The sequence below is a fragment of the Ovis canadensis genome, chromosome X (genome assembly GCF_042477335.2).
Source record: "Ovis canadensis isolate MfBH-ARS-UI-01 breed Bighorn chromosome X, ARS-UI_OviCan_v2, whole genome shotgun sequence".
NCBI classification, from domain to species: domain Eukaryota; kingdom Metazoa; phylum Chordata; class Mammalia; order Artiodactyla; family Bovidae; genus Ovis; species Ovis canadensis.
Genome location: NC_091727.1, coordinates 1,475,893 through 1,498,727, shown reverse-complemented (window position 1 = coordinate 1,498,727; position 22,835 = coordinate 1,475,893). Strand labels below are relative to the sequence as shown.

General features: G+C 47.7%; 1 protein-coding gene across 1 annotated transcript in view; it reads right to left on the bottom strand.

Moving 5' to 3' along the window:
• The window catches only part of LOC138930897 (arylsulfatase H-like), a 67,320-nt gene that overhangs the window by 14,836 nt on the left and 29,649 nt on the right, over positions 1 to 22,835 (bottom strand). Inside the window, exons 2-8 of the mRNA XM_070291290.1 lie at positions 10,254 to 10,292; positions 7,571 to 7,720; positions 6,757 to 6,878; positions 5,632 to 5,757; positions 3,600 to 4,023; positions 2,811 to 2,947; positions 501 to 635 (exon numbers count right to left, since the gene is read on the bottom strand). Of these exons, the coding sequence (XP_070147391.1) occupies positions 501 to 635; positions 2,811 to 2,947; positions 3,600 to 4,023; positions 5,632 to 5,757; positions 6,757 to 6,878; positions 7,571 to 7,720; positions 10,254 to 10,276 (1,117 nt within the window). The 5' untranslated portion in view covers positions 10,277 to 10,292. The remainder of the gene's footprint in view (positions 1 to 500; positions 636 to 2,810; positions 2,948 to 3,599; positions 4,024 to 5,631; positions 5,758 to 6,756; positions 6,879 to 7,570; positions 7,721 to 10,253; positions 10,293 to 22,835) is intronic.

The following is a 22,835-nucleotide window of genomic DNA, read 5'->3' as shown; positions in this document are numbered from 1 at the left end:
AATTTTTTGTCGTAGACTCTTGGGCGTGTCCCCAAACATGCAGTCTTTCCCCATCTAGCTTCCTAAGCGAGTATAACGCACACAAAACTCCCCCAACGATCTTTGCAAATGAGTTAAGACAAAGCAAAGCCAGGTGAGGGCTTTCCAGGTGGCTCAGTAGGTCAGTAATCCACCTGCCAGTGCAGGAGACCAGGGTTCAATCCCTGGGCCAGGAAGATCCCCTGGAGAAGGGAATGGCAATGCACTGCAATATTCTTCCCTGGACAATCGCATGGATAGAGGAACCTTGGCGGGCATGGGGTCAACAAGGAGAGGAAGGCTCCACAGATTAAACCTCTTAGAAGCAAAGAGACTTCGGAGCGTGGGGGACTGACTGGACGTTGCAGAGATGCAGAGACCCAAGGGTCAGAGACGACGGAAGCGACTGAGCACTCAGGCACAAAGCCAGGCGGGTCCTGCCTCGGCGCCCCGCGGGGACAGCCCCCACCCGCGCGCAGCACCTTTGTAGCGCCCGTTCCAGCCGCCCAGCTGCCCGCTGCGGTCCTGCGCCTCCAGGCGGCCCCCGTTGTCCGAGGTGAAGTAGACCAGCGTGTGGTTGGCCAGGCGCTCCCGGTCCAGGGCCTCTAGGACCTTTCCTGGTGGAGGGGGAAGACGGAAGCAGTCACGTTTCACTGCACATCGAGGGTCTTCCGGTGCGTCTCTAGCATTGCGTGTGTAACGCTGTGTGGTTCATTGTAAACATGCAACACGGTTACATGTAGCGCTAAGACCATTCTCCTACATTCTGTTGTATAATATGCACTAAATCACCATTGTAGACACTCGTATATATACGATATATACACTATGTGTAATACAGATCTGCAATAGACACTATTTATAATACGCCTTATATACGTAATCTACCATTATACATGACGTACCATGTATACCATATATGTGTAATGTACCATATTACGTAATATACTATACGTACCATATCTATACATAGTATACCATACATACCATATATACATAATCTACCATTATACATGACGTACCATGTATATGTAATATACCATTATACGTAATATACCATATATACGTAATATACCATACATACCATATATATACATAGTACACCATACATACCATATATACCTAATATAACATTGTACATTATATACCATATATATGTGATATACCATTATACATGATATACCATATATATGTAATATACCATTATATGTAATATATCATACATACCATATATATACATAATATACCATACATACCATATATACGTAATCTACCATTATACATGACGTACCATGTATATGTAATATACCATTATATGTAATATACCATATATACCATATATATGTAATATACCATATATACCATATCTATACATAATATACCATTATACATGATATACCATATATACATAATATACCATACATACCATATATATACATAGTATACCATACATACCATATATACCTAATATACCATTATACATTATATACCATATATATGTAATATACCATTATAATGATATACCATATATATGTAATATACCATTATATGTAATATATCATACATATCATATATATATGTAATATACCATACATACCATACATATGTAATATACCATTATACATAATATACCATACATACCATATATATGTAATATACCATTATATATAATATAGCATATCTACCATATATATACATAATATACCATATATATGTAATAGACCATATATATGATATATATTCATAATATACCATATATACAATACAGCATATGATATTTTATATATGTATAATTATTTATTATATATTTATGATACCATATGACATATGTAATGGTTTATGCTAAGCATATATTTAATACAAATATATATAAGAAGATGATTTGTAATGTATTATTTATATAATAAGTATGGTGGTGGTGGTTTAGTCCGTAAGTCGTGTCTGACTCTTTGAGACCCCATGGAGTGTAGCCCACCAGGCTCCTCTGCCCGTGGGATCTTCCAGGCAAGAATACTGGAGTGGATTGCCATTTCCTTCTCCAGGGGATCTTCCCAACCCAGGGATCAAGACTGGGTCTCCTGAATTGCAGGTGGATTCTTTACCATCCAAACCACCAAGGCAGCCCCCAATAAACCATATAGATGGTTTATATTAATGTGTAAATATATGTATATAATTATGCCATGTAATTTTGCTAATATTCCGAGTATTATATACTATGTTATATCTTACATATAGGGTTTCCCAGGCGGCTCAGTGCTAAAGAATCCACCTGCCAATGCAGGAGACTCAGGTTCGATCCCTGGGTCGGGAAGATCCCCTGGAGCAGAGCACGGCAACCCACTCCAGTATTCTTCCCTGGAGAATCCCATGGACAGAGGAGCCTGGCGGGCTACAGTCCACGGGGTCGCAAAGAGTCGGACATGCCAGAGCATAAGGAGGAGATATGAGACTATATAACATGTAATACATAAACATTACGTAGTCATTCTCAGCATCAAGGGCTCGTCCAGTGAGTCAGCTCTACAGCACAACGTTATTCGTCCCCCGAATGAGTTTTTTGGGAAAGCGGTTCTCTTTAAATCGGAGAACCTGTATTCCATAAATCATGCTCTTTCCTCAGAAAACTTCACTGCACCTAGAGCCAGCTTTTCATGTAATTCAGCACAACAAATACACGTCCACTTCCCAAAACATGCAGGGGGTTGTCCCTTATTTGATGCCATTCATGGAGACTCATTTTCCTCTAGTCTGTAAATAAGATGCTTCAAAATCAGAGAGTGATCACCTACCCACCATCCAATCCATCTCTTCCACGTTGTCGCCATACAAGCTGAATTTACTGTGCCCGACGAATTTCTCCTTGGTGACCAGAGGCGTGTGGACGTGCAGAAAGGATATGAAAAGCAGGAATGGTCCACGCTTATACCTAAGGGGGTATAGGAAGAAAAAACAGTATTGATTAAAATAGAGGAATTGCGTGTTTTGTTTTTTTTTTCCTAAGGGAGCTAAACATATTTCTTTCCCTTTTCAATGTTCAAATTTTGCAGGACATTTAACTGTTGGGTTCCCCTGGTGGTCCAGTGGTATAAAGAAGCGTTACTCACTCGGTCGTGCCCGACTCTTTGCGACCGCATGGACTGTAGCCCACCAGGCTCGTCTGTCCGTGGGATTCTCCAGGCAAGCATACTGGAGTGGGTCGCCATGCCCTTGCTCCAGGGGATCTTCCCAACCCAGGGACCGAACTTGGTTCTCTCACTTTGGCAGCAGGTTCTTCACCGCTTAAGCACCTCCTGGGAAGCCCACCCTTAGCAACACCGAAAACCCAGCGCAGCCCCAAATAAATCAAAACATTTTTTTAAATGCATCTGTTTTTTTTAAATGAAACAACACTCTTATTTATCTTAAAGAGAGCTCATTGTATCACAAATATCGCACACATAGGCACACACACAAAGAGCCTTTCACCAAGCGGTACCCAACTTCCCTGGGGGAAAAAAAAAAATTCTAAAGTCTGTGACTGGGGTGAGGGGTTGGTGGGGGGTGGGGGGTGGGCATCCAGCCAGAAAGAGACGGCCTACCTGTCGATGAAGGCCAGCGCCTCCTTGAGCATGAGCGAGGCGAGCCTCTCCAGTCTGACCGGCTGCTGAATGATCTCGTGGTCCCGCATGAGCACGCAGTTCCAGCGGCGGGTAAAGCCGTAGCTGGAGAACCAGGACACGAAGAACACGAGGGCCAGCAGGGCGAAGGCCAGGATCACCGGCCAGGGGACCAGGAACCAGCGCGCGCAGGTGGGGACGAGCAGGAGCAGGGGGATGAGGCCCAGCACCACCGTGCACACCCAGAGCTGGACCCTCAGCTGACGGTGCAGCTCGGGAGTGTGGAACCCCTGGCAGTCGCTCAGGAGCTCGAACGGCATCCCGTAGAAGTAGTCGAAGCCGTGGTTGAGCGGGTGATAGCAGTGGTCGTCGCGGGACGCACAGCTCAGGCCCTGGTGCCACTTTCCTGGGAGCGGGGAGACGCAGAGACGTTGCCGTGGCAACAACGGCATCTGTCCCTTTCTGCGAGGGGCGTCGCCCTCAGCAGAAAGTTCCGGCGGACACGTGGACACCCAGGGCGGATTCATCTCAACGTAAGGCAAAAACCACTGCAATATTGTAATTAGCCCCCAATTAAAATAAATAATAAGAAAATAAGGAAGTTATGGCAGACACCCAGGGCGGATTCATGTCAATGTATGGCAAAAACCACCACAGTATTGTAATTAAGTAAAATAAAATAAATTAATATTTTCTTACCAATTAAAATAAATTAATTTAATTTTTTTAAAAAAAGAAGTTACAGCAGACGTAGCATCTTCCTGTGTTCCGTGGGACTGTGGTCAGCGATGTCCGACTCGTTGCAACCCCCGTGGACTGGAGCCCCACCAGGCTCCTCTCTGTCCATGGGGATTCTTCAGGCAAGGATCCTGGAGCGGGCTGCTGTTGCCTCCTCCAGGGGATCTTCCCGAACCGAGGGATCGAACCCGAGTCTCCTGCATTGGCAGGCGGGTTCTTGAAGCTTTTATTAACAGGGAGAAGATTCACCATCTAGATCTATTGATCAGCCGACATCTCACTCATTACTTGGTTACAGCAGAGGTGAATTTAACCCCAGATTTAAAGGTGCCCTGGAGAGTTCCCTGAAAGATGCTTTAGAAAACTCCATTCACACCATGCTACCAAGAATTTTACAGGAATGAACTGCCTCTGTCGTTTACGAAGGATGCAAAGTCATTCCTTTTTTTGTTGTTGTTGTTGTTTTTTTAGAACATCTCTGACGACTTCATAGTCTTGCAATTCACGTTGAGAATGCTAAAAGCAGTGGCTATACCAAGCAAGCAGGCTTCGCTGGGGGCTCAGACGGTAAAGTATCCACCTGCAAGGCAGGACACCCAGGTTTGATCCCTGGGTGGGGAAGATCCCCTGGAAAAGGAAATGGCAACCCAATCCAGTATTCTTGCCTGGAAAATCCCATGGACAGAGGAGCCTGGCGGGCTACAGTCCACGGGGTCTCAAAGAGTTGGACACAACTGAGCGACTAACACACACATAGCAAGCAAGCAGCCTGTCTCTTTAATTCTTTGCTCACAGAGTCTCATCTTAGAGGAATCACTCATCAGACCAGAATTCTTTGGGATAAAGTTCCTTGGGGTCATCCTGTCTCACTCATCACACCTCCCTGCCATGAGGTTATAGAATGTCAGGCAACCTAAGTCAACAAAGCAAACATTGCCTGAATTTGATCACCACTCCAGCCTTCGGTTCTCAAGTTCAAGGGCACACCCTTAAACATTGCTACCCCTGCTATCACAGGAGTTGCACCCTTTCTGCAAAGTATTCCATTTCAGGAGAAACGAGCCATCAGCATACTTACTCTGCCTTCTGGAGATCCTCGGCACACTTGTTTCTCAATACCGAAGGCCCTCAAAATTGTCCCTTAAATTCCTTTCCCCCTCACGGTGTATCATCTCAAAGAGGTGCCAACTACTGTGTACTCAGCCAGCCTCCCTGGGAAGGATGACCACGAGGAAAGGGATCCCAGAAAACCACGGTTTCACGGTCAAGGCCATACCTATGAGTCCCGTGCGGTAACCTCGATGCTGCAGAAGCTTGGCGAAAGTCGTCTCGTTGGGGGGCAGCCCGCCCGACCCTCCGAGCCAGACCACGTCACGATTCATATTGGAGGAGGACGCCATTCCTGTGTTCACAGAAGCAGACAGCGGGTGAGGGCTGTGGTCTCATTATGGCAAGCCCACGGACTGCAGCCAGCCAGGCTCCTCTGTCTATGCAGGCAACACTCCTGGGAGTGAGTGGTCATTGCCTCCTCCAGGGGATCTTCCCCACCCAGGGATCGAACTCGAGTCTCCTATGTCTCCTGCACTGCGGGGTGGATTCTTTACCCACTGAGCCATCAGGGAAGCCCCCCAGTTCCAAACTAATGATGCAAAAAAAAAAAAAAGAAAAAATTAAGTTGGGATCATGCCCCTCAACTTGCTTAAGGCTACATGTTGAAACTGTGATGGGGTGAGGAGGAACTCATCGTAAGGAATCCATCATTTTCCTTTCCATTTTCTCCGCCAGACTTTCTTCTCAACTGGTCTTTCTGATGTTCAATCTCATCCCCAAAGACTGGACACATCTCCTTTCATGAAAACCCACTTTTATTTAAAAAAAAAAAAATCTCTGCTAGCTTTAAGACACAAGGAGCCTCCTGGGAGGCTCTTACTACCAATTTCTGGAAAAGGGCACGTTCAAGGTCATCTACAAGTTGCCCACCAGGGGATCAAACCATCTCACTATATGCACACCGGTCAGCAGGCTTGGTGGCCCCTAGCCAAGACACACACCTCTTTCACATGCCCAGGTATAGCAACACAACTCCCGTGTGAATTTAGATTCTTAGCACTTCCAAGGGACCTTGGCAAGTTTGCATGAAGAGTTGCAGGAGGCCTTTCTGAAGGTCCAGTGGCTAAGACTCCAAGTTTCCCGTGCAGGGCGGGGGATGGGGGGAGGGGGGCATTGGGGTGGGGGATGGTGTTGGGGGAGGGTCACGGGTTCGAACCCTGGTCAGGGAAGATTCAGGATCCTGCTTGCTGCCACAAAGACCTGGAGCAATCCAACGCTCAACAAATAAACACCTTTTAAAAAAAAAGAGAGAGAGAGAGAGAGCTGCAGCGGTCCCTTTCCCGTGCCCCACCTGATCTGACGGGGTAGCGGCCGGTCAGGAAGGCGGCCCTGCTCGGGGTACACATGGAGGCGGCCGCCAAGTGCTGGGTGAGCCTCACGCCCTCCCTGGCCAGCCGGTCGATGTTCGGCGTGCTGTGGATAGACGGAGAAGTCGGCAGGCGAGCTTCTGAATCCCTCCGCCCCACAAAGCGAGCAAGATTCAGGGGCACCCTGTCTGGGAAGTCAACCTGACTCTGTTTCCAGTCCACCTGAAAGACGTGCTTTTTCACACATCAATCCACCGATCTACTCCATCCCTGGTGAGACACAGATAGGAACCAGAGGACCAAGCCACGCATCGCCAGGCAAGATGACGACAGTCCAACACAGCTCATCGTCAGATGTCACCAGGCGAAAAGCGAAAGTGTGTTCGCCGCTCAGTCGTGTCCGACTCTGGGCGACCACATGGACTGCAGCCCACCAGGCTCCTCTATCCTTGGGATTCTCCAGGCAAGAAGACTGCAGTGGGTTGCCATTTCCTCGTCCAGGGGATCTTCCCCGCCCAGGAATCGAACCCGCGTCTCCTGCAGTGGCAGGTGGGTTGTTTACCCCTAGCGCCACCCGGGAAGCCCCCACACTAAGCTGCGAATGGAGCCAAACGCTCTCCTGAAGTTTTGCAGCTTTGGTAAGACAAAGCCTTCTGCTGTTCTGACGGAAAGCTGCTCCCTGAAGGTCATTCTCCTCCAACACAAGAGACGTGGCTGGCGGGGCACTACCTTCCACAGGGACTTTCTTTCTTTTCTCCTTTTGTGTTCATTTATTGATTTACCTGATGGTTTCTTTACCTCACTGAGTTATTCCCGTAGCAACATAAGTCTCCCATCCCAAGGTCATCCGCCATGAAGAGGACAATGTTGGGCCTCGAGTTCCTGGTGACGAACATTCCCTGAAGGCTCCCACAGAAGCACCACAGGGATGCTGACAGCCAGCAGCGCCTGCAAGGGGGCGGGCGGGGAAAGAAGAAGAAGAAAAAAAAAAGCTCAACCAGAAGCAACTGATGGGGAAGGAGGTGGGACGGGGGTTCAGGATGGGGAACACATGTACACCCATGGCTGATTCATGTCAATGTATGGCAAAAACCACTACAATATTGTAAAGTAATTAGCCTCCAATTAAAGTAAATAAATTAAAAAAAAAAAAACACCCAGAAACCATCAGTTCAATTTTGCAGGTAACTGAAAACAGGAACTGAGGCTTCCCCGGTGGCTCAGGGGTAGAAAATCCACCCACAACGTAGGATACGCTGGAAATGTGGGTTCAATCCTTCGGTCGGGAAGATCCCCCTGGAGGAGGAAATGGCAACCCACTCCAGTGTTCTGACTGGCTTCCCTGGTGGCTCAGAAGGTAAAGAATCTGCCTCCAATGCAGAAGACCCGGGTTCAATCCCTGCGTCAAAAAGAAAGATCCCCCAGAGAAGGGAATGGCAACCCACTGCAGTGTTCTTGCCTAGAGAACCCCATGGACAGAGTATCCTGGGGTGGGGGGGCGTGGCTACAGCCCATGCGGTCACAGAGTGAGACACGACGGTGGAGCCCTCATGCGGAACAGGAATTCATAGGGAGCTCCCTGGAAACTTCCCAGTTAAGATTCCAGGCTTTCCCTGCCAGGGCCTGGGTTTAATCCCTGGTTGGGGAACTGAGACCCTGCAAGCTGTACCGTGTGATCAAAAGCTAAATAGGAAATAATGTATTTCTACAGTGTCCCTGGAGCTGCTTTACTCAGAAACCACACAAAAACATTTGAGGCTATGATTTATATTAATCATATAGATTCATACATACAGATCTGTGTGTGTGTGTGTGTGTGTGTGTGTGCGCGCGCACTCGCGACCCCATGGACTGTAGCCCACCAGATTCCTCTGTCCATGGGATTCTCCAGGCAAGAACACTGGAGTGGGTTGCAATGCCCTCCTCCAGGGGATCTTCCCAACCCAGGGATCGAACCCGAGTCTCACGGATCTTCTGCATTGTCAGGGAGATTCTTTAGGGCCACCTGGGAAGCCCTAAGGTCTTATAGTTTACAAATCAATTCTAAATGCATTGTGACATTAAATTCCTCATAATTTTTCAACTGTGATCGTCACAGGAGGCCTTTGAAATAAGGACAGAGGTTTCAGAAAAAAGCCTAACAATTTAATTTCTTAGTATAAGCAAAATGGAAAGTCAGAGGTTAAGAGCCAGCTCATCAGGCTTGATTTTCTTTCCTGCTCAACTGTTCGGTTTTAATAGACTTTATAACTTCATAACTTTGCTCGCAGCCACACAGATGGGAAAGCAGAGACTGTACTAACTTCTTGGCTCTGAGCCCGGGAAGAAATGATGAAAAACTGGATTTTCAGAGGGAACTGCATGTGTGCACAGAACATGACTCTTCCTTTTCCTTCGTCAGGAAAACATGTCTGCAAAACAATTCGGGTGGGGGAGCTCGGCTGCCAAAAACAACAATAAATGCTGGGAATTCTTTTAACGTCTGAAAAATGAAATTGAACGTATCTATACATGCTACTAAATTTTGGACTGTGGACTCATCCATGTGTTAGAAGCTCAGCTGTGGCCAACTCTTTGCGACCCCGTGGACTGTAGCCCCGCCAGGCTCGTCTGTCCGTGGGATTCTCCAGGCAATAATGCTGGACCGGGTTGCCATTTCCTCCTCCAGGGGAATCTTCCCGACCCAGGGATCGAACTTGTGTCTCTTACATCTCCTGCACTGGCAGGCGGATTCCACCTGGGAAGCCCCGGGCCACAGACGACCCTCCTTAAAAATCCTTAAGCATAGTCCACGACATTCACTGCTGCGCTGCTCCCGTCTCTAAAAGGCCTTGCTCTGTGAGTTTACTCTGTGAATTCCTAAACATGCTGTCATTCCTACTAAGCTAGCATGACGGTGGTGATGGTTTAGTTGCTAAGTCGAGTCCAACTCTTTGCAACCCCCATGGAGTGTAGCGCACCAGGCTCCTCTGTCCATGGGATTTCTCAGGCAAGAATACCGGAGCTTCCCTGATGGCTCAGACGGTAAAGCGTCTGCCTGCAATGCAGGAGACATGGGTTCAACCCCTGGGTCGGGAAGCTCCCCTAGAGAAGGAAATGGCAACCCAGTCCAGTATTCTTGCCTGGAGAATCCCACGGACAGAGGAGCCTGGTGGGCTACAGTCCATGGGGTTGCAGAGAGTCGGACACGACTGAGGGACTTAATTTTAATGCTGGGGTGGGTTGCCATTTCCCTCTCCAGGGATCAAGCCCTCATCTCTTGCATTGGCAGGTGGTTATTTTACCGATTGAGCCACCAGGCAAGCCCCTTAGAAAACCCTTCTATTTGACTCCACCAACCCCTACAGCACCCACCACTCTCCCCTGTGCGCTTATCACATATAAACAGACGAAACATCCTCAGGATTGAGGAAGACTTGGACAAAGCACCTTTGTCTCTAGAGACAGACAATAACAAAGGTTTATAAGGTTTCCTGCTTACCAGCCACAGAACGGCTGTTTCATGGCGTCTTACTGTTGCCTAGAAAAGAAGCAAATAAACAATGAAGTTTGCAAAACGGTTATTTTTCTTATAACTGGACGGTTATGCTCCAAAGTGCGAAGGAGCCTGTTTTGTCTTTTTTTACAGCAACCCACTGAAAAGGCCCTGATGCTGGGAAAGGTTGACGGCAGGTGGAGAAGAGGATGAAAGAGGAGGAGATGGCTGGATGGCATCGCCGACTCGATGGACATGAGTTTGAGTAAACTCCGGGAGATGGTGATGGACAGGGAAGCCTGGCGAGCTGCAGTCCTTGGGGTCTCAGAGAGTCTCACGTGACTTGGTGATGGAACAAAAACAGCCACTGAATTCTTTACACTGAGTTGCACACAAGTGATGTTGGTGCAGACAGAATATGGCGACGTCATGCGCGATCCCTTCATTTGCAGGTCATTGCGATGGCACCCCACTCCAGTACTCTTGCCTGGAAAATCCCATGGGCAGAGGAGCCTGATGGGCTGCAGTCCATGGGGTCGCGAACAGTCGGACACGACTGAGCGACTTCACTTTCATTTTTCACGTTCATGCATTGGAGAAGGAAATGGCAACCCACTCCAGTGTTCTTGCCTGGAGAATCCCAGGGACGGGGGAGCCTGGTGGGCTGCCAGCTATGGGGTCGCACAGAGTCGGACATGACTGAAGCGACTTAGCAGCAGCAGCGATGGCATAGTTCCCACCCTTTATGTAGGTCCAACAACAAACACCCTTCATTCTGAGGGCACTGATCAATCACGGTGAAAGACTACAGTAAAATGTCTGATATGCATTTTTCAGGATTGTATTACTTGTCTTCTAGTGTCGTGAAACCCTTGAGAACGAAAAGCGATCAATTAGACCACACTCTCCTGGGCTGTTGGAAGAAGGGGTTGCGTCCTCTTATATATCTAACCCAGGAATTGTATTTTTCATGTGACTGATTTTTTTTTTTCAACATTCTAAGCCCTACATCTTTTTTTCCCCAATGACTGGGGGCAGGAGGAGAAGGGGACGAGAGAGGATGAGATGGCTGGATGCCATCACTGACTCGATGGACGTGGGTTTGGGTGAACTCCAGGAGTTGGTGATGGACAGGGAGGCCTGGCGTGCTGCGGTCCATGGGGTCGCAAAGAGTCCGACACGACTGAGCGACGGAACTGAACTGAACTGAACTGAACTGAACAATGAAGTAAAGATAAACTTTCATTAAAGCATACTCTATTGCAGTTTCCTGAGGAGTGTAGATGGGGTGTTTTCTCTTTTCAAAGTAGCCTAGCTTCTTTCTGGTTTTCATTTGGAACTCTAAATTATAGGTTTCAGGGCAAGGGGGAGGACGTGGGCACAAAGATTCAGGTCTAATTTAACTATGCGTGCCCAGTCGCTCAGTCGTGTCTGACTCTCTGCGACCCCATTGACTGTAGCCCACCAGCATTCTCTGTCCATGGGATTCTCCAGGCAGGAGGACTTATGTGGGTGGCCATGTCCCTCTTCAGGGCATCTTCCCGACCCAACGATAGGACCCAGGTCTCCTGCATTGCAGGCAGATTCTTTACCATCCGAGCCACAGTTCAGTTTAGTTCAGTTGCTCAGTCATGTCCAGCTCTTTGCGACCCCATGGGCTGCAGCACGCCAGGATTCCCTGTCCATCACCAACTCCGATAGCTTACTCAGACTCATGTCCATTGAGTCGGTGATGCCATCCAACCATCTCATCCTCTGTCGTCCCCTTCTCCTCCCGCCCTCAATCTTTCCCAGCATCAGGGTCTTTTCCAATGAGTCAGTATTTTTGCATCAGGCAGCCAAAGGATTGGAGTTTCAGCTTCAACATCAGTCCTTCCAAGGAACACTCAGGACTGATCTCCTTTAGGATGGACTGGTTGGATCTCCTTGCAGTCCAAGGGACTCAAGAGTCTTCTCCAACACCACAGCAGGGAAGCCCTCTAACTTACATCTTCTGTTCCATTCTAAATACTCTTCACCAGTTAATGTAACGACTTCCTCCGAGGCCCAGTCACCTTCTGAATATCACACAATAAAAAGATGAGAAAGACACCCTGTGGTTCCTAGACAAGAATGTTAATAAAAGAACTTTCTCAAGTAACACAAGCAACAAAACCTTTCAATCTGGAGCCTCTAAAATAAAGGTCACCCACGAGCAGGAAGTGTTTGTGTGAGACCTACTGTGTGCTCCTCTAGGAAGCATGGAAGATGGTTGAGCGTGGTGGACAACTCATGCCTCTTGCCTTGAAAAGCGCAAGGACCAACAGTGGAGAGCTGGGGGTTATGGCGGCCAGACTTATTCCCCACAGACCAGCGTGTGGGGCAGCTGTAATTAGGGCCGTTTTACGAGAGTCCTAAGAGTGATATAGCCTGGTATCCCCTTTGCCTTGGGATGCTTTAAATCCCCACTTCAACGAGGTTCTGGCAGCTGGGCACTCACCCCACAGACCAAATGACAGGTAGCAAAGATTGATGACTCCGCCAAACAGTTTATAGGGTTTTCTCAACCCCAAGGCATCGCTACACACGGCTTCCCACTGGGTCCTCAAAATACCTTGCCCGGCTCACCTCGAGGGGTTAATGATAGCTGCTCTGTTTTATGGGAGAAGGGCCTGGGGAATCACAGGATTTAAAAGACTTTTCACGAGGCTGGTAAATTGAAGATCAGCGTGCAGTGTGAGGTGTCTGAGTCAGTGTTGTGGGTGTCTGTGTGCGTGTCCATTTCCTAGGGCCATCTTGCCATCTTTGACCTCCAGAAAGGATCTCCGAAGGATTGATGGTTTTGAACTCTGGTGTTGGAGGAGACCCTTGAGAGTCCCTTGGACTGCCAGAAGATCCAAACAGTGCAGTCTAAAGGAGATCAGTCCTGAATATCCATTGGAACGGCTGATGCTGAAGCTGAAACTCCAATCCTTTGGCCACCTGATGCAGACAGCTGACTCGTTGGAAAAGACCCTGATGCTGGGAAAGATTGAGGGCAGGAGGAGAAGGGGATGGCAGACAATGAGATGGTTGGATGGCGTCACCGACTCGATGGACATCAGTTTGAGCAAACTCTGGGAGTTGGTGATGGACAGGGAGGCCTGGCATGCTGCAGTCCATGGGGTCGCAAAGAGTCGGACACGATTGACCGACTGAAATGAACTGAACAGAACAGCATCAAAGACCCAGTGTATTGAAAATAAATAAGTAATTTTTTAAAAAAAGAATTACAATAGGTGGTCACAGGCAACACTGCAAAGTCCTTCCTAACAGGCGAGGAATAAAATCTGTTTGTTAAGTAGACAGGAAGAAAATTGTCTTCACAATTTAAGGGAACGCTACTGCCTCAAAATACTGTGCTTATCAACTGCAGTGCCTCAAAATACTGTGCTTGTCAACTGCAGATTTTAAGAAATATCAAGAAGATCCTGTCTACCAAGAAGCTGCTCCAGCTAAGCCTATAGTCCTCACCCCACCCCACCCCCAAAGCCTGCGATTTTTTTCTAATTTTAACATAGAATGTTATTAAAGGTAGGTACATGGGCAAGAGGCTATTGGACTTCAGATCTATAAATGCATGAAGCTGACCAGCTGAAAGTGTCCATCTCTCAGTTGCGTCTGACTCTCTGCAGCCCCATGGACTGTAGCCGGCCAGAGTCCTCTGTCCATGGGATTCTCCAGGCAAGAATACTGGAGTGGGTTGCCATGCCCTCCTCCAGGAGATCTTCCCCAACCCAGGGATCGAACCCAGGTCTCCCACAGGCAGATTCTGAGCCACCAAGGAAGCCTCAAGCAGCCTGACCCATCACACAAATACAGTCTTATATAACCGTCATTCTCTTTCAGCAGTCTTTAAAGAGGTGGCCAAAGTCACGTCCTTCATTAAGAGCACCCCTGAAAAAATTACTAAACGCGTCAACTCCACTACAGAAAAATAGGACTGGACACCCTGTGTCTACCCACAGATGAGTGTGACTCAATCCACTCTGGTGAGGCCAGAAATTCTTAGAATACGTAGTACTCAGAGATTATCAGTTTTCTTTTTTTTTTAAGGAGCAAACCATTCGTCGCGATAACAGTATTGATGGATTGGAAGATAAATACGCTGGGTGAAGGAAGCCAGAGAAAGTAGTATATATCGATGATCCCGTATGTACACGCGTTTACAATTGGAGAAAATGTGAAGGGCAGAGCGAGATGGACAGAGAGAGGTGGAGAAAGAGAGAGAGAGACTGAGAGATGGAGAGACAGAAATGGAGAGGGAGAGAGAGAGAGACAGAGAATTTGCTGAAACTAACACTCAAGTCTCTTTCTTCTCCCCTGACCAGATAAAAATATGAGCATCCCCCAGGCTACATTGTCGTAAAGTTAAACTGTTTTACTCACTTGAGACGAGCTGTTCCCCCAAGCTCCTTGCATTTGTGACTGCTGCTCCTGCAAGTCCAAATTCCTCTCCCGGCCCCGAGCTCCTGTCCTCATGATTATAATTAAACACGTCTTAAGTGCCCAGGCTGGGCTTTGCTCAAATCCACCAATTATTTTTATATCTAAACATGACCTGTGGCGACTGCTGCGAACATAGTTATTTACGGAAGGAATCAGGCATCAGTGACTTTCAAGTGGTGTGACTGTGTAGTCCCTTAGTCATGTCCGACTCTTTGCGACCCCATGGATTGTAGCCCGCTGGGGTCCTCTGTCCGTAGGGATTCTCCAGGCAAGAATACTGGCGTGGGTTGCCATTTCCTCCTCGAGGGGAATCTTCCTGACCCAGGGATTGAACCTGTGTCTCTTTCACTGGAGGCTGATTCTTTCCCACTGAGCCACCAGGGAAGCCCTTTGAGTGGTATCAGTCATACACAGATAACAAAGGGGACTTCAGAAAGCTGAATTTTTTTTTTTATAAAACTTAAGCAAGGACTCCAGCCAGACGTCCAAAGCAGGGAGGAGAGCGCAGACGTGTAACAAGGAGAGCTTCAGCCTCTTCCGCTCTGCAAGCATCTTACGGACCTTTCACGGCTTTGTGGACGCCGAGTGCCCTGGGCTGCATATGTAGGTGGTGGTTTCACGGCACCCAGACCCCCTTTCTGCTAGATTCAGCCACACATCCCTCTAGAAATGCTATCACTGCACTTATTCCTGGGCATCTCCACCCTTGCTTAAAGTCTTATTATGTTGGTGAGACAGAGGACGAGATGGTTGGATGGCACCGCCGGCTCAACGGACACGAGTTTGAGCAACCTCCGGGAGTTGGTGACGGGCAGGGAGTCCCGGCGTGCTGCGGTGCACAGAGTCGCAAAGAGGCAGACACGACTGAGCGACTGAGCCGAACTGCTGTTGGTGAGAAGCCAGGGCTTAGGGAAAGAAGAGACGCCCGTGTGAGAGTGCTTCGAAAGTCTTGACGCGCTGAATCGCCCAGCTTTTCATGCAGGGTCTGTTCCTTCATTCTTGCGTATTTTCTTGAAAATCTATTTATTGTTAATTGAAACTTGCATTGGTTCCCACCAGACATCCACATGAATCAGCCATAAGTTTACCGAGGTCCCCTCCCACTTGAACCCCCCCTCCCAGCTCCGTCCCCATCCCACCCCTCTAGGTTGTCTCAGAGCCGGGCTCTGAGTTCCCTGAGTCATACAGCAAATTCCCATTGGCTGTCTATGTTACGCGCCCGGGGGCTCAGAGGTTAAAGCATTCTGCCTGGAATGCGGGAGACCTGGGTTCGATCCCTTACATATAGCGATGTTTGTTCCATGTTACTCTCTCCGTACATCCCACCCTCTTCTTCTCCCCCCCCCGCCACCCACAGTGACCCTAAGTCTGATCTCTACGTCTACATCGACATTGCTACCCTGCAAATAAGTTCCTCACCACCAGCTTTATATATATATATATACATATATATAAATATATATGCCATAGATATGCATTAGTTTATGATAACTGTCTTTCTCTTTCCGACTTACTTTACTCTGTATAATAGGCTCTAGGTTCATCCATCTCATTAGGACTGACTCAAATGCGTCCCTGGTCATGGCTGAGCAATATTCCACTGTATATATGGACCACAGTTTCTTTATCCATTCACTTTTCGAGGGACATCTAGGTTGCTTCCATGCCCTAGCTATCGTAAATAGAGCCTTCAGTCTTCTGTATTTTTGACCCTGAGGTAGAAGTTCCTTTTATTTTAATATTGATGTTTTGTTTTTTGACTGCTGGGGAGAAAAGTTGTGTCTGGTGATGAAGATTAGATTTGAGTCCCTTCCTGGGAAAGATGGGCTTTCCCTTGTGGCTCAGCTGGTAAAGAATCCACCTGCGATGCACGAAACCTGGGTTCCATCCCTGGGTTGGGAAGATCCCCTGGAGAAGGGAACGGCTAACCACTCCAGTATTCTGGCCTGGAGAATTCCATGGAATTGCCAAGAGTCAGACAGGACCGACCGACTTTCACACTTACACACTCACTCCCACTGGGAAAGATGCCCTGACATGTTTCTTTTAAAAAGTAAAAATGAACGTGTTAGTCATTCAGCTGTGTCTGACTGTTTACCACCCCGTGGACTGTAGCCCGCCAGGCTCTTCTGTCCATGGGATTCTCCAGGCAAGAATACTGGAGTGAGTTGCCATTTCCTACTCCAGGGGATCTTCCTGACCCAGGGATTGAACCCAGGTCTCCTGCATTGAAGGCAGATTCTTTAGCATCTGAGCCACCGGGAAGGCCTATGTTTATAAAAGGAGGGAGTCAAATTCAACATCTGTTCTCCCCAGGGAGGTTAAGTGGACAAGCTCAGATTAAGCACTGCCGTGGGTCATACCATGTACTAGAAATGGAAGTTGGGGCAGGTTGCAAACTCTATGTTTATCTGCTCTAAAATATGTATTTTTATCCTCAGCTTAGTTTTTTTCTTTCTTTTTTTTTTTTTTACTGAAAAATATACATAACAAAAAAACCTCCCAGGGGGCTCAGTGGTAAAGAATCTGCCTGCCAGTGCAAGAGACGTCGGGAAGATCCCCTGGAGATGGACACAGCAACCCACTCCAGGGTTCTTGCCTGGAGAACCCCCATGGACAGAGGCACCTGGGGGGCTGCCTGGGGGGCTGCCTGGGGGGCTGCAGTCCATGGGGTCACAGAGAGTCGGACACAACTGAGCGACTGAAGACCACAGCACGTATTCCACTATTGGATAGATCTCTAAATTAACTACAAATGGAACAAAGACCTTAAACAGCGGCCTTCAATATACAAAAGTCTTACAAGAAAACGGAGGATTAAATCTTCATGACTTTGGATTTGGTGATTCCTTAGCTATGACATCAGTCCTGAATATTGGTTGGAAGGACTGATGCTGAAGCTCAAACTCCAATCCTTTGGCCACCTGAGGTGAAGAATCGACTTGTTTCAAAAGACCCCAATGCGGGGAAAGGTTGAAGGCGGGAGGAGAAGGGGCCGACAGAGGATGAGATGGCTGGATGGCATCACCGACTCAACAGACATGAGTTTGAGTAAACTCTGGGAGTTGGTGATGGACAGGGGGGCCTGGCGTGCTGCAGTCCATGGGGTCGCAAAGAGTCGGACACGATTGACCGACTGAAATGAACTGAACAGAACAGCATCAAAGACCCAGTGTATTGAAAATAAATAAGTAATTTTTTAAAAAAAGAATTACAATAGGTGGTCACAGGCAACACTGCAAAGTCCTTCCTAACAGGCGAGGAATAAAATCTGTTTGTTAAGTAGACAGGAAGAAAATTGTCTTCACAGTTTAAGGGAACGCTACTGCCTCAAAATACTGTGCTTATCAACTGCAGTGCCTCAAAATACTGTGCTTATCAACTGCAGATTTTAAGAAATATCAAGAAGATCCTGTCTACCAAGAAGCTGCTCCAGCTAAGCCTATAGTCCTCACCCCACCCCACCCCCAAAGCCTGCGATTTTTTTCTAATTTTAACATAGAATGTTATTAAAGGTAGGTACATGGGCAAGAGGCTATTGGACTTCAGATCTATAAATGCATGAAGCTGACCAGCTGAAAGTGTCCATCTCTCAGTTGCGTCTGACTCTCTGCAGCCCCATGGACTGTAGCCGGCCAGAGTCCTCTGTCCATGGGATTCTCCAGGCAAGAATACTGGAGTGGGTTGCCATGCCCTCCTCCAGGAGATCTTCCCCAACCCAGGGATCGAACCCAGGTCTCCCACAGGCAGATTCTGAGCCACCAAGGAAGCCTCAAGCAGCCTGACCCATCACACAAATACAGTCTTATATAACCGTCATTCTCTTTCAGCAGTCTTTAAAGAGGTGGCCAAAGTCACGTCCTTCATTAAGAGCACCCCTGAAAAAATTACTAAACGCGTCAACTCCACTACAGAAAAATAGGATTGGACACCCTGTGTCTACCCACAGATGAGTGTGACTCAATCCACTCTGGTGAGGCCAGAAATTCTTAGAATACGTAGTACTCAGAGATTATCAGTTTTCTTTTTTTTTTAAGGAGCAAACCATTCGTCGCGATAACAGTATTGATGGATTGGAAGATAAATACGCTGGGTGAAGGAAGCCAGAGAAAGTAGTATATATCGATGATCCCGTATGTACACGCGTTTACAATTGGAGAAAATGTGAAGGGAGATGGACAGAGAGAGGTGGAGAAAGAGAGAGAGAGACTGAGAGATGGAGAGACAGAAATGGAGAGGGAGAGAGAGAGAGACAGAGAATTTGCTGAAACTAACACTCAAGTCTCTTTCTTCTCCCCTGACCAGATAAAAATATGAGCATCCCCCAGGCTACATTGTCGTAAAGTTAAACTGTTTTACTCACTTGAGACGAGCTGTTCCCCCAAGCTCCTTGCATTTGTGACTGCTGCTCCTGCAAGTCCAAATTCCTCTCCCGGCCCCGAGCTCCTGTCCTCATGATTATAATTAAACACGTCTTAAGTGCCCAGGCTGGGCTTTGCTCAAATCCACCAATTATTTTTATATCTAAACATGACCTGTGGCGACTGCTGCGAACATAGTTATTTACGGAAGGAATCAGGCATCAGTGACTTTCAAGTGGTGTGACTGTGTAGTCCCTTAGTCATGTCCGACTCTTTGCGACCCCATGGATTGTAGCCCGCTGGGGTCCTCTGTCCGTAGGGATTCTCCAGGCAAGAATACTGGCGTGGGTTGCCATTTCCTCCTCGAGGGGAATCTTCCTGACCCAGGGATTGAACCTGTGTCTCTTTCACTGGAGGCTGATTCTTTCCCACTGAGCCACCAGGGAAGCCCTTTGAGTGGTATCAGTCATACACAGATAACAAAGGGGACTTCAGAAAGCTGAATTTTTTTTTTTATAAAACTTAAGCAAGGACTCCAGCCAGACGTCCAAAGCAGGGAGGAGAGCGCAGACGTGTAACAAGGAGAGCTTCAGCCTCTTCCGCTCTGCAAGCATCTTACGGACCTTTCACGGCTTTGTGGACGCCGAGTGCCCTGGGCTGCATATGTAGGTGGTGGTTTCACGGCACCCAGACCCCCTTTCTGCTAGATTCAGCCACACATCCCTCTAGAAATGCTATCACTGCACTTATTCCTGGGCATCTCCACCCTTGCTTAAAGTCTTATTATGTTGGTGAGACAGAGGACGAGATGGTTGGATGGCACCGCCGGCTCAACGGACACGAGTTTGAGCAACCTCCGGGAGTTGGTGACGGGCAGGGAGTCCCGGCGTGCTGCGGTGCACAGAGTCGCAAAGAGGCAGACACGACTGAGCGACTGAGCCGAACTGCTGTTGGTGAGAAGCCAGGGCTTAGGGAAAGAAGAGACGCCCGTGTGAGAGTGCTTCGAAAGTCTTGACGCGCTGAATCGCCCAGCTTTTCATGCAGGGTCTGTTCCTTCATTCTTGCGTATTTTCTTGAAAATCTATTTATTGTTAATTGAAACTTGCATTGGTTCCCACCAGACATCCACATGAATCAGCCATAAGTTTACCGAGGTCCCCTCCCACTTGAACCCCCCCTCCCAGCTCCGTCCCCATCCCACCCCTCTAGGTTGTCTCAGAGCCGGGCTCTGAGTTCCCTGAGTCATACAGCAAATTCCCATTGGCTGTCTATGTTACGCGCCCGGGGGCTCAGAGGTTAAAGCATTCTGCCTGGAATGCGGGAGACCTGGGTTCGATCCCTTACATATAGCGATGTTTGTTCCATGTTACTCTCTCCGTACATCCCACCCTCTTCTTCTCCCCCCCCCGCCACCCACAGTGACCCTAAGTCTGATCTCTACGTCTACATCGACATTGCTACCCTGCAAATAAGTTCCTCACCACCAGCTTTATATATATATATATACATATATATAAATATATATGCCATAGATATGCATTAGTTTATGATAACTGTCTTTCTCTTTCCGACTTACTTTACTCTGTATAATAGGCTCTAGGTTCATCCATCTCATTAGGACTGACTCAAATGCGTCCCTGGTCATGGCTGAGCAATATTCCACTGTATATATGGACCACAGTTTCTTTATCCATTCACTTTTCGAGGGACATCTAGGTTGCTTCCATGCCCTAGCTATCGTAAATAGAGCCTTCAGTCTTCTGTATTTTTGACCCTGAGGTAGAAGTTCCTTTTATTTTAATATTGATGTTTTGTTTTTTGACTGCTGGGGAGAAAAGTTGTGTCTGGTGATGAAGATTAGATTTGAGTCCCTTCCTGGGAAAGATGGGCTTTCCCTTGTGGCTCAGCTGGTAAAGAATCCACCTGCGATGCACGAAACCTGGGTTCCATCCCTGGGTTGGGAAGATCCCCTGGAGAAGGGAACGGCTAACCACTCCAGTATTCTGGCCTGGAGAATTCCATGGAATTGCCAAGAGTCAGACAGGACCGACCGACTTTCACACTTACACACTCACTCCCACTGGGAAAGATGCCCTGACATGTTTCTTTTAAAAAGTAAAAATGAACGTGTTAGTCATTCAGCTGTGTCTGACTGTTTACCACCCCGTGGACTGTAGCCCGCCAGGCTCTTCTGTCCATGGGATTCTCCAGGCAAGAATACTGGAGTGAGTTGCCATTTCCTACTCCAGGGGATCTTCCTGACCCAGGGATTGAACCCAGGTCTCCTGCATTGAAGGCAGATTCTTTAGCATCTGAGCCACCGGGAAGGCCTATGTTTATAAAAGGAGGGAGTCAAATTCAACATCTGTTCTCCCCAGGGAGGTTAAGTGGACAAGCTCAGATTAAGCACTGCCGTGGGTCATACCATGTACTAGAAATGGAAGTTGGGGCAGGTTGCAAACTCTATGTTTATCTGCTCTAAAATATGTATTTTTATCCTCAGCTTAGTTTTTTTCTTTCTTTTTTTTTTTTTTACTGAAAAATATACATAACAAAAAAACCTCCCAGGGGGCTCAGTGGTAAAGAATCTGCCTGCCAGTGCAAGAGACGTCGGGAAGATCCCCTGGAGATGGACACAGCAACCCACTCCAGGGTTCTTGCCTGGAGAACCCCCATGGACAGAGGCACCTGGGGGGCTGCCTGGGGGGCTGCCTGGGGGGCTGCAGTCCATGGGGTCACAGAGAGTCGGACACAACTGAGCGACTGAAGACCACAGCACGTATTCCACTATTGGATAGATCTCTAAATTAACTACAAATGGAACAAAGACCTTAAACAGCGGCCTTCAATATACAAAAGTCTTACAAGAAAACGGAGGATTAAATCTTCATGACTTTGGATTTGGTGATTCCTTAGCTATGACATCAGTCCTGAATATTGGTTGGAAGGACTGATGCTGAAGCTCAAACTCCAATCCTTTGGCCACCTGAGGTGAAGAATCGACTTGTTTCAAAAGACCCCAATGCGGGGAAAGGTTGAAGGCGGGAGGAGAAGGGGCCGACAGAGGATGAGATGGCTGGATGGCATCACCGACTCAACAGACATGAGTTTGAGTAAACTCTGGGAGTTGGTGATGGACAGGGGGGCCTGGCGTGCTGCAGTCCATGGGGTCGCAAAGAGTCGGACACGATTGACCGACTGAAATGAACTGAACAGAACAGCATCAAAGACCCAGTGTATTGAAAATAAATAAGTAATTTTTTAAAAAAAGAATTACAATAGGTGGTCACAGGCAACACTGCAAAGTCCTTCCTAACAGGCGAGGAATAAAATCTGTTTGTTAAGTAGACAGGAAGAAAATTGTCTTCACAATTTAAGGGAACGCTACTGCCTCAAAATACTGTGCTTATCAACTGCAGTGCCTCAAAATACTGTGCTTGTCAACTGCAGATTTTAAGAAATATCAAGAAGATCCTGTCTACCAAGAAGCTGCTCCAGCTAAGCCTATAGTCCTCACCCCACCCCACCCCCAAAGCCTGCGATTTTTTTCTAATTTTAACATAGAATGTTATTAAAGGTAGGTACATGGGCAAGAGGCTATTGGACTTCAGATCTATAAATGCATGAAGCTGACCAGCTGAAAGTGTCCATCTCTCAGTTGCGTCTGACTCTCTGCAGCCCCATGGACTGTAGCCGGCCAGAGTCCTCTGTCCATGGGATTCTCCAGGCAAGAATACTGGAGTGGGTTGCCATGCCCTCC